The sequence below is a fragment of the Planococcus citri genome, chromosome 3 (genome assembly GCF_950023065.1).
Source record: "Planococcus citri chromosome 3, ihPlaCitr1.1, whole genome shotgun sequence".
In the NCBI taxonomy this organism is placed as follows: domain Eukaryota; kingdom Metazoa; phylum Arthropoda; class Insecta; order Hemiptera; family Pseudococcidae; genus Planococcus; species Planococcus citri.
The window spans coordinates 16787727-16807947 of record NC_088679.1 but is presented as its reverse complement, the minus strand read 5'-3'; the positions used below and the strand labels follow the sequence as shown (position 1 = coordinate 16807947).

Genomic DNA, 20221 nt, shown 5'->3' with positions numbered 1-20221 from the left:
GAAAGATTGATATTTTTTGACAATAAGCAGGTGTCATCAGCAAACATCCCAATACATTGGTGTGATCTTGAATGCGAGTAGGAATATTGTTATAAAATATCACTGCAGTAAAATGAGAATAATGTTAGACTGAGTATAGCTCTTTGAGGTACACCTTGCAATATCTTTCTCACTGTTGAATGTGATTGGTTGATTCTGATGATGAATGATTGATTGTGAAGGAAAGATGTGATGATTTTGGTTAGAGCTAGTGGAAGTATTATAGAGATTTTGTGTATAAGATCAGCATGCAAGATTGAATCAAAATGCTTATTGGATATCCAAAAGGGCTGCTACAGTTTTTAAAACAAGAAACAGATTGGTCTGAGCAAGCAAGGATGAACATTTTTGAAAATTGGATTTTGAGGGGCCAAAAAACGATAATTTTTCAAAGGAAGTTGATGTTGAAAGAAAGAAGACATGCCCGAGCGAAGCGTGGGTGAAAACTTTTGAAAATTTGTATTTTGAGAGGACTAAAATTGATGTGTTTTATGCAAGGAGTTTAATTTTAGGCTTTTGAAATTTTAGAATTTGAAAGATTTTTTTTAGGATGTTAATTTTGAAAAAGAAAAGAGAACATGCTCAAGAGAGTGCAAAAGCTCTTGAAAATTTGTATTTTGAGAGGCATAAGAATGATACTTTTTATGCGAGAAGTTTATTTTTTCGTTTTGGAACTTTAAAAGCTGGATGATATTTTTTTTCAGAATTTGAAATTTTGAAGAAGAGATACCTAAGAAAAGAAAACAAACCTGAGCGAAGCGAGGGCAAAAGCTTTCGAAAATTTGTGTTTTGAGAAGTAAAAAACTTTTTCTTTATAGCCCATTCTTTTGCCAGACACTCCAGAAAGTGCATGGGGGCCGGGGGCAAACTAACCTCTTCCCCCCATCAATGGCCCAGGGTTGAGGGAGCTGTTGGGAGTTGAATTGTCTCAAAATTTGAAACTGTAGTTTTGAACATTTTGTTGCTTTGCTGACTTTTTCAACCACGCCTAAGCCTATATTTGTACAAATAAAGCGAACCTCAAAGAATTATTTTGGTCTAGAAGCGAGCAGTGTCTTCGAAAAAATTTTAAATTACGAAAATTCCCCCAATTCAATGAATTTTTGACACAAAGATCTAGAACGGGGCGAAGCGACCCCAAAATTTTATTTACCTACATACTGAAGTAATGAATGTCTACTTCAGGGTCATATTTTCCCCCTCTATTTGATTTTTATCTCTTTAAACATCGTTATACCTATACTTAATTTCAAAATATATATTTTTTGTTAATTTTTCACCATAACTATGACAAGATTCTCTGTATAATCTCAAATACTTACCTACCTACCTGTCCTGTATGTGTGTACTTTTCTTGTCGATTATTTCGGAAAAACTGCGTTAAATTTGTCGGACATTCTTCAACAGCTTGTTCTTTGGGTCACGCAATATACTCGTACCTAGACCTACGTACGAGTAATTATTATTTTGTATATTTTACGCATTTTAAACACATTATATTATAGTAATGTGTATTATATTGTGATATGTTACGACGACCTTCCAATCTAAAGAGAATTTCATTTATCGAAGAACATAATAATTACATATTTGAATTTCGCTTACTTAGGCGTGTATACCCACCTTATAGTAGTGTATTCTTTCTTTCGATGTTTGATTTTATTTTATGACGTCATTGTCGTTTCGTTTAGCGGTATTTTCCGTTATTAAAATCCATCGCAGTTTTTTTTGTGTTTTTTTTTTGCGAATATACCGAGTACCGAAGAATAATATTTTGTTGGCCAACTTATTCGTTGGTATATTCGTAATTAAATTTTTCAAATTTACCGCTATAAGAATGTTGAAATAGCTTTCAGCGAATATCGTAGTACGATGAACCGATCTGTGTTTGTAAAAGTTGTTGATCGAGATTTAATTATAATAATCGTATTGGTCAATTTGCAAATTCACTTTAATGTATTCGATTGAACTTTGGGATGGAAATGAGTTTATCTTCGATTTACTTTCGAAAATCTATTGTGCAATTAATATTGTAATATTCCATTAAGTAATAAACAAACACTGTTGAAAAATATTTAATAATGAGAATGACGAAGCTACAATCAAAAAATTTGAAAAAAATTAAATACTTATCACTCTTATCAGTAACTTAGCTTAAGTATTTTTTTTAAAAAAAACGTCGTAGAGAAACTTTTGTACATGCAAGTAAAGCTAATTTATGACACATGAAATAGGTACAGGTAATCTACTTCTATACTCACATACTTACTATAAATCTATTGTTGAAGATAAAGTCCTACCTACATAATTAAATTATAGGTTGGTAGCTTGGTACTTATTGGATTGGTAATCTAAATTAGCATCTACTGAAATCGTCTAAAATACGTACCTAACCTATCAATGATGATTTTTAAAAAAATTCCTTTTTCATCTTCAGTCTAATGTACTTACTTAGTACATACATACTTCTTACCTATCTTAAAATACTCGTATATTACAGAAAACCGTGCTTTTGAATTGAACGCGTGTTGCTTCACGCATAAAAAATATATCATTAAAAACAAATTCTAAAATAATTACACATCGGTAATTATTTTACTCGAGCTATACGACTTACAAGAAATGGCAAAAAATAAATTCCCAAGTAGGTATGTACATAATACATATATAGACGACAATTACCAAAAACTTGGAAATCTAATGTACCTAATTTTGAACAAATCATCGACTTTGTTCCTCCATTGTGATCATCAGATGTTATTATTTATGCCATTGAAATAGCCAGCTAGGATAGTAATTAGTAGTCGAAAAAAAAATCTACACAAATTTGTAGAATTATGTAATAAGTCATGAGTATTCGTTGTCGAATCGAGAACTTAGGTACTGGAAATTAACCTAAGCGAATAAGAATTAAGAAATCTAATAATAAATTTCATTTTTCGTTCTTTTCGTTCCAATATACGAGTAGGTACATATAAAAAGTTACAATAATGTTCGAATTTTAAGGCCAAGTTTTTCGAAATTTTCCTATATCGGTTTGTGATTAAGTATCTATTAAGGTAGGTCTAGCTCTAGATGTTTGGATTTCGGTTGCATATAAAATTGATAGATGGGAAAATTCCTTGCTTTGTTGCATTTCAATTGTTGACATATGTATCGTAATTTATACCTATGCTTATATTTTCAGATTAAAAGAAAGCTCTGTGTCTGGGGAGTGTATTTTATCTAGTTATTAGATTTGAAGAGTTATATTAGGCCCAAAAATGGAGATGATCAAAATTTCGCAACCTTTTAAAACTGATAACGAGAAAAATTCACATTGCCAAGTTGACCAAGCTGGGGAAAAACGATGAGAAATGAAGAGACAATGTGTCTAAAAAATACAAAAAATTTGTGTACAATTTAGAAAATTTTAATTCTCAGCGAACAAATAATAATATGATGAACTTTCCCTCCCCCCTCCCCTCAATAAGAATGGTCACTGAAAAAAGATGAAATATGTATAAAAATTTATGAAAAAATGAACATTGATTGGAAATTTGGTTTTTCGAAAATTCAAGTATCTACTTTACTTAATATATTTTCCCAGATGAATTTTTTTTTTTTTTTTTTTTTTTCAAATTTCGCGATCCCTGCCACATTGGGCATCCATCGGCGCATTTCACCAAATCACCAAGACCGGCTGAGAGCGCCCAACGACGATTCCACCACTGTTCAGCAGATTCCACCACTGTTTTTAATACATTTTTTTGGGAGGGGGTGGGAGAAGTGAGAATTAGATAATCCCATTTCTGGGATTACAATCTTTTCTTAGGATCTACTTGATTTGTTTTTGACACCTGAAAATTTTCAAAAATCATTGATTTTTCAGCTTTTAGGTTTCGATTGATTGGTTTTTCCTTTTTCCTCGTCACTTTGTTTGTTTTTTTTTTTTTTTTACAAATTCTACAATAATTTCACATGGTTTTTCACGGAAACCCCAATTTACCATTTCCCCAAAAGACCTATTTCCCCATCCACGTTTTCCCAACCATTATCCCAAATGCACAAACATATGCAGGAGTTGAGTTTTTTTTTTTGCCAAAATTGAAGAAAAAACTTGTGTAAAAAATCTGGGGGTTTGCACAAAAATTGCAAAAAAATCTTGTTTTTTTTCATCAAAATTGCCAAGAAGTTGATTTTTGCCAAATTTGAAACTTGGTTTTTTTGGTCAAAATTGCAAAAAACAACTGGGAAAATTTTTTAAAAGACCCCCCCAGTTTTGTCAAAATTGTCAAAAAACCCGATTTTTGGGGAAATTGCAGAAAGCGTGATTTTTTTGCAAGAGTCGAAGAAGGCATGAGGTTTTCTTGACAAGAAAATTTTTCGCTCGATGATTTTGGTTCAATCAATTTTTTTCTTTGCACGCCAAATAAACTGATTTTTTGATGAAAAATTGATTTTTGTTTATAGATGTCAAAAACTTTCTGGGTAGTCTTGTTTTTTGCCAAAATTGTAGAAAAATATTTTTTATTGGTCAAAATTTCCAGAATGTGTTGCTTTTATGTGAAAATTGCAAACGAATTTATCAAAATTTCCGAAAAATCTTACTTTTTTGTGAAAATCGTAAAGAAGACTCATGGGGGGGGGGGGTGTTTATAATTACTAGATTATTAGACCCTAAGTCAGTTTATATTGAATTTGTCAGGTTGTGTTTTTTAATTACAGTAATAAATTTTTCTATTTCGGAGGGGTTGTCAGGAATGAAGGGAGAGTTTTCATTTATTTTGAAGAGATGATCGATCTTGGTGTAAATGGGGGCAATAGAATAGTACGAGTTGAACAGATATGGGTTCAGATGAGCAAAATTGACATGAGGGCTCAGGGGCCTTTAGGTAAAAGTGGTTATGTGTGATTTTGGTGTGTCTATAATTCTCAGTCGTGTCAGGATGACTTCTTCAAGTCTATTCAAGTGGGAGAGGTTTTCCCAAAGATGAACTGATATTTTTTATGTTTCCTCAAAGTTGCCAAAAAAGCCAGTTTTTTGTTTGTTTTAGTCCACGTTACATTAAAGAAAATCTAATTTTGTTTGCCAAAATCTCAATAAGACCCGCTTTTTTATAGGAAATTTTTTAGTTGAAAATTTTGGTTCGATTAATTTTTTTTAGTGATTTTTTATTTAAAAATATCAAAAACTTTCCAGACAATTTTATTTTTTGCCAAAATTGTAGAAACAAATTTTTTATTGTTCAAAATTTCCAGAATGTGTTGCTTATTTGTCTTTGCAAAAAAACAAATTTTTATAAAAATTGAGAAAAAAACATGTTTTTTCAAATTTTTTACAAAAAACCCTGTTTTTGTCTAATTTACTAAAAGTCTAGTTTCATTCACCAAAATCTCAAAAAGGCCCTTTTTTTAAACAGAAAATTTTTCGATCGACTATTTTGATTTTATTCATTTTTTAAGGCCCTTTTTACGCACCCCCCCAATAAACTGATTTCTTGGTGGAAAATTAATTTCTATGACTGAAATAAGTGAGCACTGGAACGAAGGATCGATTTCTTGGCTGAGCGAAGGATCCAATGAAAAAAAAACGAGTAAAAACGAAATCAAATAGGTATCATCAAATTTCTCATCACTTGAGTTTAATTACATAGGTAGTATTTTTGCTATAAAGTTTGGGTTCTGCTTTCGGGATACCTATTTTCAACAGAAGATAAAAGTTGAACTTTTGAACTTGAATAATATCTCGAAAACTAAATGTTCTGAAGGAAAAATGGACCAGACTCTACTGGCAGGAATTTTCACGGTCTAAGATTTCGATTCTATTAATTTTCTTTAGGACCCTTTGCATTCCCAATAAATCATTTTTATTTTTTTTTGGTAGAAAATTAATTTTTTTGAAAAAAAAATGAACACTGATATACAAAATTTATCTTTTGAAGTAGGTAGGTACCTATTTATTGTATTTTTTTTTTACATAGAAAATTGACATTTTTGTTGTTGAAAATCAAGAAAAGATGCGAAAAAATTGAGTTTGGCTTCGCATTTTTTTTTTCTGATTGAAAAAAATTATGAAGTTTTTCCCAACTTGATCAATTTTTTGTGAAAAATCATTTCTAAATTTTAAGAAAATATACATCATGACTTTTTCAAGTATACCTGCTTACTTATTATAAAAAATTTCAAATACACCAAGTTCATCAAACCCTTTCATTATGGTATACTTTTTATGCTTCCTAAACAAGGTTAATTATCGTGTAAAAGTTTTTTAAAAATGTTTCAAAACTAGGAAGTTAGATATCCGTCGATTTTAATTTCGAAAGAAGAAAAAAAGTACACGAAACACGATGAAACATTTTTATGGCACTTAGCAAGAATAATAAGTATCAAAAATATCGATAATTTTTAAACCCTAGGTAATAAACTTTTTTTCTACCTAAATCTATAAACTTATTTCCTCTTTTTCGGCGCCTTTGAACATACTTACGAGTATTACTTCCGTATCAGAGTATAATAATAGCCTTATAATTACATCATGTAAAAATAATTTTAAAAAAAGAAGAAAATACATAAAAATGAGCAAAAAAACAGGTAATAAAATTATAACTACGACACATAATAACAATTTTAAATGCTTTAAATAAAATCACGATAGTTCTTATAAAAATAGGTTCATATCATTTTTATTATATGGAAAAATGAAGGCGAAAAATCCATTCCCAAAACTGGTACAGTTTTCTTGTAACTTGAACTCGTTCAAGTTGACCGTTTTGTGAATTGTTTTTTTTTTCGCAAAAGGGATGCAGGGAATATTTACATATTTAAGTACACGAGGAAAAATTAATGCTAGGTTAAGAATTTCTCCAAATTAGCGATGTATTTTTTATCCGGATCGTATTTATCGAGGACTTTTTTATACGATTCTCGAAACCTCGGATCTGACTTGAGCCTTAAGAAACTCTTCTTAATACGTTGTTTGGTCTTTTCGGTGCAATTAGAACAACCTGTATGGAGTACTTCTAACGTTTCGCCTGTAAATAAAATTAGCTACGTGAATCATTTTTCGTACTATACGCTTTTAATACTTACATATATTTCAACAACCGGATAAATTAATATAAAAATTAGAAATTTTAATAAGATTGCGTAGTATGCGTGAAACGCAACAATGGTTCAATGTACAAATTGCAGAGTTGCTCAAGATACTCGCATAAGTATGGTAACACCTAAAGCATGTCTAACTCTTCTCATCGGTCTTTGATTCTGGTCACGATATTTAAAATATATTTAGTATTATCGACACGGCTTCCTCAACTCAATGTCATCTAATCGCGGCTCTCTTTAATCCTCAATACCGTTGCGTTTACGGAATCTCCTGTAATGTAGGTACCTAATTACCTTACCTACCTTACCTAGCTACAGCTACGTTTCAGCTTGGTAAAAAATTGTTCCAATGAACGCAACGACGACAACGACATGGAAAGCTGTTAATGCTATACGATAAAATACGAAATTTATGGTAATTTTTTTTTGTATACGCGAATTTGAACCTTCTGCTTTGTCGAACGAAGGAAATGTTTACACAGTAGCTGGTAAGTTGATTACTTACCTAATGTGCAACATTATCAAGGCAATTGAATTTTAAAATCAACGATTGTTGCCAAACAAGCGCAATATATTGTGTTTGTATTCGACTTGGATGTCTAGGTTTACAGACCTGAGACCTTCGAGAGCGAGATGATTGTGCTATAAGAGTGTACGATTAGGTGTACGATGAGTGGGTAGAGATTTTGTTAGATGTACTAAAAATTCGTTGTAAGAGTACTAGTTTTTGGGTATGTATAATTGGTTTATTGATCGGTGACTTGATACGAGATAAAATAGTGTACGAGATACATTCTCATATCGTACAAGGTATGATATTGTATAGTGTAGATCAACGTTGGTATAACCTTCAATTTGCAATTATCTTCCATTTCGGTCTACAGCCTAAATTGCCCAAGTGATGAATTAAAAATGATGGAGAATTTTTTCTACGAGCAATAAAGCACCAGATCCAGATATTCGAGAATTTTCCAACCGTATGTGAATTACGTACCTGGTTGGGTTTTCTTCTCCCAATTTTTTCTATTTTTTGTTTGAGACGAACCGTGAACTACCTAATAGGCCTAAATGGTCATTAGATTAGAATATAATTCACCTTAAGGAAGGAAATAACTAAATATGATGATGATGAATATACACTGACACGTGCCAATCGTGTTCGTTTCATTTCCTTAATATGTACAATTTTTTTACATGTACGATTGTGAGTATGTAATAGTCGTGCGATGGAATTACCTAGATTTTCAGAAATTATCATTACGATTATCTACCTGCCTAAAAATTTGATACTCGTATGAGAATATGTACTTGATATTCGTATATCTATGACAATGAAAATTAGGGACCTACGTGACATTACCTGAATAAAGTTTAGGTAATGAAGGGTTCGTCGGTGTAATTAAAGGTAATTTTGAGTTTTATTTCTGCATGCAGTTTTTTTTTCATCCATCTTGGATTTTTGGTCGTGATTTCCTTATCGTGTGTGTTCGTTTTATATAAATTTGAACTCTGAAGGGGGAACAAATTTTGTTCAGGTACGTGCATGATCATGAATTTATTGTGGATGGCTTTGCATGGTGAGTTATCTGTAGACAGGTATTGGGTAGTAGGTACCTACTCGTGGGTAATAAAGGAGATTTTGCGAGTTGATTTTAATGCGTTTCGTGCCGAATTTATCGACTGGAAAATTTCTCATTATTTTTAGTCGAATTTTTTGGTTTATATCGAGGTGTAAATTTTCGTGAAGAATTTTTCAAGTAAGGAGGACTTTAAATTAGATTTTTTTGTTTCAATTTTTTAAAATCATTTTTTTTTGTATTTCTGTCTACAAACTGGTTTTTGTGTTGTCTCAATACAAAAATAATTTGGAATTTTCATTCAAATAAATTGGTGGTTATTTTTTGATAAAACAGTGGAAGTAAGGGATGTGTTGCGAGGGAGAGGGTAAGACTAAAATTTTCCACTTTCTTCGTCAGATTGTTCCAATTTTGTACCTCACAAGGGAACCTCTTGAGGTGCCACACTCCAATTTGAACGGGACCACGATTTCTGGAAAGAGCGCTGTCTAAAACCCCCAAAACCAAATTTTCAACTACCCAAGTTCATTTTTCGATTTTTGGCGAATTTTTGAAAATTCAAAATTGACTGTTTTTGGCGATTTATGCCTTTTTTTTAAAAGTACGTACTTGATCAGTAAAAATGGTCAAATCAAGTCCCAAAACTAATATTATAATTACCCAAATCCAAATTTTACCATTTCCAGCCATTCTGGAGCCTCCAGCGCGATTTTTCCATTTCTCCAGAATTTTGAATTTGCTCCGGAAGGCGTGAATATGAAGTTGGGCTGCTAAAAATCGCGTTGTATATTACACTCGACCTGTTTAACGAGTTTATCCACATTTGAGCCGATTTTCAGAGTGACACCTCAAGAGTGGTTTTTTGAGGTGCCACTCTCGCTCCAAAACAGCTGGAAATGGTAGAATTTGCGCTCCGGGGGTTAGTTCTTGGAGAAATACAGCGATTCGCACAAATTTCAAAAATTTCCACGCAAACGGTTATCTTTTGATTTTTTGAACTTTTTAATTTTGAAAAAAGATGGTTAAAAAACCACTCTTGAGGTGTCACTCTCAAAATCGGCTCAAACTTACTTTAGATAAACTCGTTAAACAGGTCGAGTATAATACACAACTCGATTTTTAGCTGCCCAACTGCATGTTCACGCCTTATGGAACAAATTCAAAATTCAGGAGAAATGGAAAAATCGCGCTGGAGGCTCCAGAATGGCTGGAAATGGTAAAATTTGGATTTGGGTAATAATGTATTAGTTTTGGGACTTGATTTTACCATTTTTACTGATCAAGTACGTACTTTAAAAAAAGGCATAAATCGCCAAAAACAGTCAATTTTGAATTTTCAAAAATTCGCCAAAAATCGAAAAATGAACTTGGGCAGCTGAAAATTTGGTTTTGGGGGTTTTAGACTATGCTCTTTCCAAAAATCGCGGTCCCGTTCAAATCGGAGTGTGACACCTCAAGAGGTTCCCTTGTCACATACCCTTCCCACCGATTTTTCCAGCCAATTGGCGAGGTGTAGTTCGAAAAAATTTCAGAAAGGGAGTTAGAAACAAAAGTTTGAATAATTTTAAGTTTTCAAAAATGATTATTTCATGCAAAAAATTTGAATTTTTCTATTGATTTGGTCATGTTTCCAAAAATTTTCAAGTTAATTTTTCTGCTCTTGAAAATTTTTGAAAAATTGCGCAGCAGAATGAATAAATTGCCCGAGTGAAGCAAGAGCAAAAACTGTGAAAAAATTTATCATTAGAAAAGCCAAATAACATCTTCTGGATTTCAGCAATAAAAGTCACCAAGTACAAAATCAAATCAAAAATTGTCATTGCTTGACGTGAATCTGTCACCAAGAAGTCACCAGATGGGCTAATATGAATTGTTTATGTTTTGGAGAATTTTTGGAGACAGATTCTCAAAAGTCACCAAGTTCAAAATCAATCACAAATGGCCACTGCTTGATGAATCTGTCACCAAAAAGTCACCATGTAGTCAAATATGAATTTTATATGTTTTGGGGACTTCTCCGTGACAGATTCACCAAAAGTCACCGAGATCAAAATCGATCACAAAAGGTCACTGCTAGGTGAATCGTTGAATTTTCTACATTTCGGTGACATTTTGGTTGCTGATCTGTTTGGTCAATCTGTCACCAAGAAGTCACAGTCAAATATGAATATGTATTCTCGATCACATCTGGTCACTGCTTTAATCATGGTGACTTTTTATGAATCTTTCACCAAGATTAAGAAATCACCAAAATATAGAAAATTCATATTTGACTATCTGGTGACTTCTTGGTGACTCATTCACCATCCAAGCAGTGATTTTGAACTTGGTGACTTTTGGTGAATCTTGGTGACCTCTGGTGTTTGTTATAGGCACTGTTTAAAACCAGTGTTTGTGACAGACGCTGCTTCAAATCAGTGTTTATGACAGACACTGCTTCAAACCAGTGTTTGTGACAGACACTGCTTCAAACCAGTGTTTGTGACAGACACTGCTTCAAACCAGTGTTTGTGACAGACACTGCTTCAAACCAGTGTTTGTGACAGACACTGTTTGAAACCAGTGTTTGTGACAGACACTGTTTGAAACCAGTGTTTGTGACAGACACTGCTCAAAACCAATTTTTGTGACAGACACTGTTTGAAACCAGTGTTTGTGACAGACACTGCTTAAAACCAGTGTTTGTGACAGACACTGATTGAAACCAGTGTTTGTTGCAGACACTGCCAGTGTTGGTAACAGATGATGAAAGGGTTTTTGTGACAGACACTGTTTAAAACCAGTGTTTGTGACAGACACTGCTTCAAACCAGTGTTTGTGACAGACACTGTTTGAAACCAGTGTTTGTGACAGACACTGTTTGAAACCAGTGTTTGTGACAGACACTGTTTGAAACCAGTGTTTGTGACAGACACTGCTTCAAACCAGTGTTTGTGACAGACACTGCTTCAAACCAGTGTTTGTGACAGACACTGTTTGAAACCAGTGTTTGTGACAGACACTGCTTCAAACCAGTGTTTGTGACAGACACTGATTGAAACCAGTGTTTATTGCAGACACTGCCAGTGTTTGTAACAGATGCGGAAAGGGTTTTTGTGACAGACACTGTTTAAAACCAGTGTTTGTGACAGACACGGCTTCAAACCAGTGTTTGTGACAGACACCGCTTCAAACCAGTGTTTGTGACAGACACTGCTTCAAACCAGTGTCTGTGACAGACACTGCTTCAAACCAGCGATTGTGACAGACACTGTTTGAAATCAGTGTTTGTGACAGACACTGCTTAAAACCAGCGATTGTGACAGACACTGATTGAAACCAGCGATTGTGACAGACACTGATTGAAACCAGTGTTTGTTACAGACACTGCCAGTGTTTGTAACAGACACTGTTTGAAACCAGTGTTTGTGACAAGCACTGCTTAAAACCAGTGTTTGTGACAGACACTGTTGTGTTTGTGACAGACACTGTTTGAAACCAGTGTTTGTGACAGACACCGCTTAAAACCAGTGTTCGTGACAGACACTGATTGAAACTAGTGTTTGTTACAGACACTGCCAGTGTTTGTGACAGATACTGAAAGGGTTTTTGTGACAGACACTGCTAAAAACCAGTGTTTTTGACAGACACTGTTTGAAACCAGTGTTTGTGACAGACACTGCTTAAAACCAGTGTACAGTCAAAAATGAATTTTCTATATTTCAGTGACTTCTTAGTGAGATGGTGACAGATTCACCGAAAGCCACCGAGTTCGAAATCGGTCACGAATTGTCACTATTTCGTGAATTTATCACCAAGAAGTCACCATGCAGACAGTGAAATATGAATTCTCGATATTCAGGAAATTATAATATTTTTAAAATCAGGAATAAGGCACGAGTGAAGCGAGGGTAAAAGCTCTCAAAAATTCACAATTATTCTTCATTTTTTCATGACAAAATTCTACAGTTTTTAAACAGAACCGATTTTGAAAAAATTTACAAATCGTTTACGAATTTTCGACGAAAAATAGGTTTTTTTTTTGATATCTTAGCAAAAGTTGAGACTCTTTGGCAGGTTTGACTGAAATGAAGAGACCTTATTTTGGGAAATTTCAGGTAAAATAACATTATTTTTAATACGAGAAGTCAATTTTTCTGCTCTTCAATTTCCTTCAGGCAAAAGCTTTTGAAAATTTGTAATTCAAAAAGTAAAAACTCACTTTGGTAATTCTTTGATTTTTCCAACTATATGTACATGTATCTCCAAGTTTTCCAACTTTGTTCAACTCACCCAATTTATTCCGAAAATTCTCAACTTTTTGCCAACATTTTTGTGATTAAGAGGGTGCGACACCCCCTCTCCCCTTTGTTCGACACCTCTCTAGTGATTCCTATCTTTCTGTCCTAAGTTTAGAAAAACTGAAGTTTTAGCTTATTAAATCAACTTGTAGTGCAATAGATCGCATCACGTTTACTGTCTATTAGTTTCGTAGATCTGGAAGACTGCGAATTGTCTTTTTTCACTTCAAAAATGTGTTCTGCTAAGTTTGTAGGGTCGAGCTACCTTTTTTCTTCCCTCTCTTTCTCGGTTTATTCAACGTTGGAGATTGTTGATCGATTACCTAGTGATTGTAAATGATTGCGGGGGTGTAAAAAATAATCTGAAAAATTAACGTGGTGGAACATAATGTGTACGAGGAGTTGTCGGAGTTGAGATTTTGAAAAACAGAAAAAATAATCATTTTGTAAAATTTAAAAAAATAGAGAATTATAAAATTCCAAAGTTTCGATCTATATACTTAGTAAGGTATATTTTGAAAACAAGAATCTTTCCTCCTTTTTTCATAACCGATTTACTCACGTTAGATACACGTGGGTAATTCTGATTTCCTTTTTCTTTGCCTCTTCTCTTCATTGACTGGACTTGGAGAGATATTCGTTGTTTTGAAAAATATTCGCAATTTGCATATTTTATTTAAATTACGTTTAGCTGTAGTTTAGCTAATTCTCTGAGTAAACAATGAGAATGATTCTGTAATACTTAAATCCCTCTCGCGATCATAAAAATTATGGAAAATTTACAAAGTTATAAAATATCACTCCATTCTTTCTCCATCCTTAGTCATAAGTGTCCATAATAATAAACTTCTTTCAACCTTTTAGAGACTGTTTATAACTCGTATTCGCATTCATTGTAGGTAAAAATATTTTACAGATTGTAAAATCAGATTTTCAATTGAATTTTTTCTTATTTTTAAAAATGTTCTCACTTTTACTGATAAAAAATGAAAAAGTCATCATTGTCATCAGATTTGCAAGTTTTCCTTTTGGAATGAAATTTCGTCGACTTGAAAATAAATTCTATTAAGTTAGAGGAAAGGGAAGTTACCTCATAGTTATCCTATGTGCTTCCAACCCAGTCTTGTTACCTCCCTGCCCCCCATTCCTCCAAAAAACAATCAAAATTCTTTAAAAATGTACCATTATCGTACTTGATAGAGTAATTTTTCGAGTATTGATACTTCTTGGTTTCCAGGTAGGTACCTAATTTTAATAAATCTTGAATCTTCATGTATGTAGTCATTTTGAAACCCAAAAAGAATTTTTCTCTACCCTTTTACTCCGTCCTTTTTTCAGAAAATTTCAGAATTGAAAAAACTACTATTTCATAAGGATATTTTTATCAGAAAATATTAATTTATACGATGATTTTCACTCTGTTTTTGTTACAAAATTTCTCAAAAAAAAATCGTACCGGTCGAAAAAAATTTTGAGTGTGGATTTTCATAACTAAAAATACGTATCTTTTGTTTTTTAGGTTTTTTTTCCCGCAGATTTTCAAAGGATTTGAAAAGAAAAGCAATATGTTAAATAAATAAATGTTGCTTACGTTCAAAATTGAAGGGGCAAATTGTGTTTTCAAAAAAATCAAGCGAGTGAGTATAAGAAATCAAAAATTTGAGCAACATTTCTTCTTTTATTTCGTTATTTTTTGAATTTCGATATTTTTTCTCAAAACCTGTTTGTAACGTGTTCAATTTTCATGTACATATATTTCCAAGTCTCCAGGACAACAAGTCATAAAGATAAACTTATCCTTATTTTTTGATGTACTGTCTACTTCCATGATCAAAATAGATTTCAACTTTTACTTTTTTTTTTAAATTTTCCCCTTAAATTTTAAAGGTAAAGAACACCTTTATTTAAAACTTTTGCTTAGTGGAATCTTCAGAATACGAAGTATTGCTACCCCTTCTTGGGACACCCTGTATGAGCCTTCAAAAAGATTTCGAAAAATCGTATTTTTTCGCTCCAATTCCAACGTAGCCTGTTTCTGGAAAAATTGTACATTTTTAGAAGATAAGATTAGGAATTCTACGTTGAATTAGACCGATTGCTCCCAAATTCAAGACCATCTTTTGGGGTTCTATCAATTGACTGGTTGCAAATTTTGTACCTATCTCTATTTTTTTAACGATTTCATATTATTGTTTAAAAAATTCTTTCCTCTCAAAATGTTACCAATTCAGTCTGCAAAAATATGGAAAGATGTCATTTTTGAAACTGAGGAAATATTTTAGACAAGTATTGGACAGTGGTACCAATGGAGGGATTAAGTGAGAAATGGGGCCTTTGTCTATTTCCTTTTCTTCTGATTTTTACAATTCACGAATAGACTGAAAAATGTTTTCCATTAGCAAACATTTCTCAATAAGGTTTTTTTTTTTCAAGGAAGAACACTTTTATATAACTGAACATGGTGGAATTAATTTTAAAAATTTCTATGTATATTCAGAATTGTAAAAATCAGAAAAACAAAAAAAAATTAACAAAGGCCCTTTTTTCATTCAACTCCTTAAATTTTTTGGTCATTGTTATCAAAATTTCAAAACTCTGAATATTTTGCAAATTCGACCTTCACGTTTAAATAGCAAAACACATTGTTTTTTCCATATTTCAAAAAATTGCATCAAAATCCACCTGTTGACGCACAAGGGTCTCCTATAGGAGCCATTTCTACTCCTCATTTGACTGATACGTTCGTATTCAAGTGAGGTAATCGCTAATTTTTTCCTCGGTCCTTTAAAAGGTCATGCTAGGTCATATTTTTGTCGACCTCCACCTCCAAATTTAAGGAAAAGAAACGAAAACGACTCCATCAGTTTGTTTTCATTAGTTGAATGATTCCAAAAATGAGCTCGATAAGTCAAAAAGTGTAGGATATTTTGCTCATAACTTGGTAATGATGAATAGTCGAGTTTTTCCTCTCTTCTTTCCTTCTTACCTCTATCTCCATTTATCGTCGTTTATCTTCCAAGAATAATTCAATGTACCCTCCTTCCATAATAGCCCAGGCAAATAGCAGAAAAAAAAATGGGCGAACCCAAACATAATTGCAAACAAAGGTTTTTTTGGTGAACATTGTCTAGGGTGGTGTGCTGAACAACATACTAAAATTCCCCGCCCCTACCCCACGAGCTAACCCCCCCACAGTGGATCAAAGCCCCCCAAAATCAGTTTTTCATCAAGAACTCCTGAAATATTGAATTTTGAGTAAAATGAGCCCAGTGATCATTTCATCTCCTCCCCAATACCTATCAAAATGAGCTATCGACCAACTCTCTAGCCTCAAGGGGGGTGGCGCTACGACCCCTCAAAGTGATGTGATTTCAATAATTTTACATTTTATGATTTGGGACTTGTAACCTGTTCTAATTGATAAAATGAAGTCAAACTTGGGGAATGGGATTCTTTTGGGAGCTAGAGTTGACCTCTGGAGTGGGGAGGGTCAAAGTTGAAAATTACAGAAAGGTCATTTTTTTGGAGGGGCATAACATGGCCCCAAATGAATGAAAAGGGTCCAAAACCATACCATCGGACAGTACCCTATCTGTGATCAACATATCCGAATTTCAGCTTCCTAGGTCATCCCCACCCCATTTAAAGCGGAAATAAGCTAAAAATCCCCTTATTTTGTCCCTATTTTCGGTTTTTTCCATCTTAAAAGGAGTGGGGATGACCTAGGAAGCTAAAATTTGGATATGTTAATTACAGATAGGGTACTGTCCGATGGTATGATTTTGGACCCTTTTCATCCATTTGGGGCCATGTTATGCCCCTCCAAAAAAAATGACCTTTCTGTAATTTTCAACTTTGACCCTCCTCACTCCAGAGGTCAACTCTAGCTCCCAAAAGAATCCCATTCCCCAAGTTTGACTTCATTTTATCAATTAGAACAGGTTACAAGTCCCAAATCATAAAATGTAAAATTATTGAAATCACATCACTTTGAGGGGTCGTAGCGCCACCCCCCCCCCTTGAAGCTAGAGAGTTGGTCGATAGCTCATTTGATAGGTATTAGGGAGGAGATGAAATGATCACTGGGCTCATTTTACTCAAAATTCAATATTTCAGGAGTTCTTGATGAAAAACTGATTTTGGGGGGCTTTGATCCACTGGGGGGGGGGGGGGTTAGCTCGTGGGGTAGGGGCGGGGACTTTTAGTATGTTATTCAGCACACCACCCTAGACAATATTCACCGAAAAAACCTTTGTTTGTAATTATGTTTGGGTCAAATTGCATATTGACTGGGCTATAAGACCTGTGTTTTTTTCCAATTCCAATGGTAAAAATTTTCTCTTCGGAGTTTCCTTTCTCATCTCAAGGAACCTGCTGTCGGCGAACCTTTGAAGTTCTAGAGAGACCAATGTTTTTTCATCGTAACAATATTTAAACTCGTTAGTGCCATTATTCGTAATATTCCTGCAGTATAATTTCCATCAAAACATTCAATTCATTATCATCTGTTGACCATCTTCACTTACCTATCAAGATCACAAACTATTCTCACCATGAGAACGAAAACCTACCACAAAAGTACATTATGGTTTTCATAATAAGCATAAATATAAATCTTTTTTCGCAAATTTTACATTCCTACGTCGATGACAATGACCCGAGAGTTTATGAAACAATACTAACTGCTCTCATCGTCATCTTTTCATAGATGTTGGACATGTGAAAGTAGATATCTCATTGGCGAGTAATGTACCTATCTCCACATATAGTTTGACCTATTAAACGATGAAATTGAATTTTTTAGCACATTTTTGACGTATAATTAGCATCTTTGATCTTCGTAGAAACCTTCCATCGATCGGTGGTCAGTTGGTTACCTTTCTTACAGTTTTTGGAATTTTGCTTCCCAAACGATTTAATCCACTTATTTCAACTGATAGGTCTACTGCTGAGGTATAATTTCATCGTTTAGATAGTGTGTAATTTTTATTCGAAGGATGAATAATTTTTTTTTTGCAAATTTGCAAGTTAGGAGGCTGCGATAGATAGATGATTACTTAATTACGATTAGCAGAACGTTGTGTAGCAATTTGAAAATTATTCTAATGATAGCCACTCGAGGCATGGTCAAATTACGTCTCAGACGTACGATGATCGAGTATACGATTAAAAAAATTATAAAAGGGTGTATGATTTTTCCAAAGACTAACTTGTGCAGGTTATTGAACTATACGAGCAGGCTACTTAGATAAGGTATAAAATTAAAATTTATATTAATTAGCTATATGTTGGTGGTAATGAAATATGGTTAGAATGTGAGTAAAAACTTACGTTTCATTTCTCGTCCTTCCGCCGTACAAGGTCCAGTATCGAGGATACACTTAACGTAACTGTTAAACAATCTGGTATTTTTTAACACCTCGTCAATATCGACAGCATCCAATCGATCGGTCATCGTACTAGCGCGTGTTATATCGACAGTCGTCGTCGTATTACCATTGTTGACGGTTAAGAAACATAAATCAACGACGCACAGTAGCACCGAAAGCGGCATCTCTAACCATCTACCCAGCAAGGACGGCAACACGGTTGTGAGCACAGAAGGCATATTGATTCTTTTTCTATATTCCAAATCACAACACAACAAGCATATACACACGCAGGATTAATTTACGACAATTGACCCAAATATGAGCATATTTCAAGGCGAAAAATACAACAACATCGATGGCAGATGCAACACGACGATGTTACGAAACATTACCACAATAATTCAACGGACGCGGATGCACCAGTGTAGAGCTCGTACTCGTATTACGATCAACACTCGAACCGAAAATTTTCTTTCGAATACGACGTTTAAATTAAGTATTATTCGTAGACGAGAAGGAGTTTTAACAGTACGATGTAAGTAAAGAGTAAAAGTATACGCGGTTCAAAGGATACTACGGTCAATGTTAACCTAGGTATATAGAGAGCTTCGTACTGGTGGTTTTTGTCTCTCTCTAGTTCGCAAGTCCGATGTCTGTTGTGTCTCTGTATTTCTTTCTATGTCCATAAACTTATTGCTCGTCTCTTTGGCCAAAATATTGTTGTCAAGTGAGTCTTCCTTTCTCGTCCTCCCTTCACTAACTTCGGGTTTACGTTTACCTACGTTTACATATAGGTAGGTGCCTCATCGTCGTCGTCGTCGTAGTCGTCGTCGTACGAGTACATGCTGATCGTAATCCGGAACGAACGGAAGTGGTCATTAAGAACGTAATTGTAAAGTATATTGTGGATAGGTCGTAAACTAATTACAAGAATATTTACAGTATATTGCATGCGATTATTTTTCTATCTGGGATCTGCAGGGTGTGTGCGTGCCTTTTTTTTTTCTAAACTTTTTGTTAACCGAGTAAAATGAGTTTATGCTTAATGTATCATTTTTCATCGCACACACCGTCGCGTGTTACTTATTAAATTAAGAAATACGATTTTTTGTTTCACTTTGGAACTTCGGCATTGTTTATGAGTGACTAATGGTGATGCTTACCGGAGAGTTAATAAACTAGACGATATGTTTTATTACCTCGTGTATGTTTATACGTAGCAGTGGAATTTTGCACGTGGTTGAAGTTTTTTTGTTTGCAAAATTTGTGCAATGTTTGAATAATTTTCGTTTTTTTTTTTGAGTGAGGAAATGGCACTTCCGTGTCTATTTAGTTTCTGCTGACAAAAAATCATTTTTTTGTGTGTTTTTTTTTTTTTTGGAGGAAAATATAATTATTTTTTTAGTCAGAATGTGTACTAATTTGAAAAACTATTTTCATGGCTTTTTGTCGAAATATCGGAAAATGCTTCAATTCGAGTCCAAAAAAGTTCATTTCGAAATTATTTGTCAATTTCTTGCCACCTTTAACAGAAAAATTTAGGCGAATAAAAGTTGAAAATTTTTGAGAAAACTTGAGTGAGTTGAAAAGAGTTGGTAAATTTGGGAAAATTGGAAAGAAATTGTGTAAGCAGTGAAAATCAAAGAATTACTAAAAAAAATCGTAGCAGTCTGCCGCTACGTAAGAGTCAAATTTTTGTACCAGAAACTTTGAAGGCTTTTCAAACACGATGGTAATGATTGTTTTCTGTTGAAAAGATTCAAATTAATTAAATGGCTGAACATCCAGTTTTTTGACTCTGGAAGGAAGTCAAATGGGTTTGGAAGGCTGAAACCTGCAAAAGGCATTTGGAGTACATCCTCCCGAT

The 20221-nt window shown here is 33.8% G+C and overlaps 1 protein-coding gene and 1 long non-coding RNA gene across 3 annotated transcripts in view; one reads left to right on the top strand and one right to left on the bottom strand.

Annotated features, from left to right (window-relative positions):
* The window catches only part of LOC135841876 (uncharacterized), a 214071-nt gene that overhangs the window by 39843 nt on the left and 154007 nt on the right, over window positions 1-20221 (top strand). The gene's annotated exons all lie outside the window — the stretch shown is intronic.
* Window positions 2099-19189, bottom strand: LOC135838574 (ejaculatory bulb-specific protein 3-like). Its single transcript, XM_065354254.1, has 2 exons — window positions 18314-19189; window positions 2099-7052 (listed from the first exon to the last, which is right to left on the bottom strand). The coding sequence occupies exons 1-2, from the start codon at window positions 18588-18590 to the stop codon at window positions 6868-6870; spliced, it is 462 nt and encodes a 153-aa protein (XP_065210326.1). The 5' UTR covers window positions 18591-19189; the 3' UTR covers window positions 2099-6867.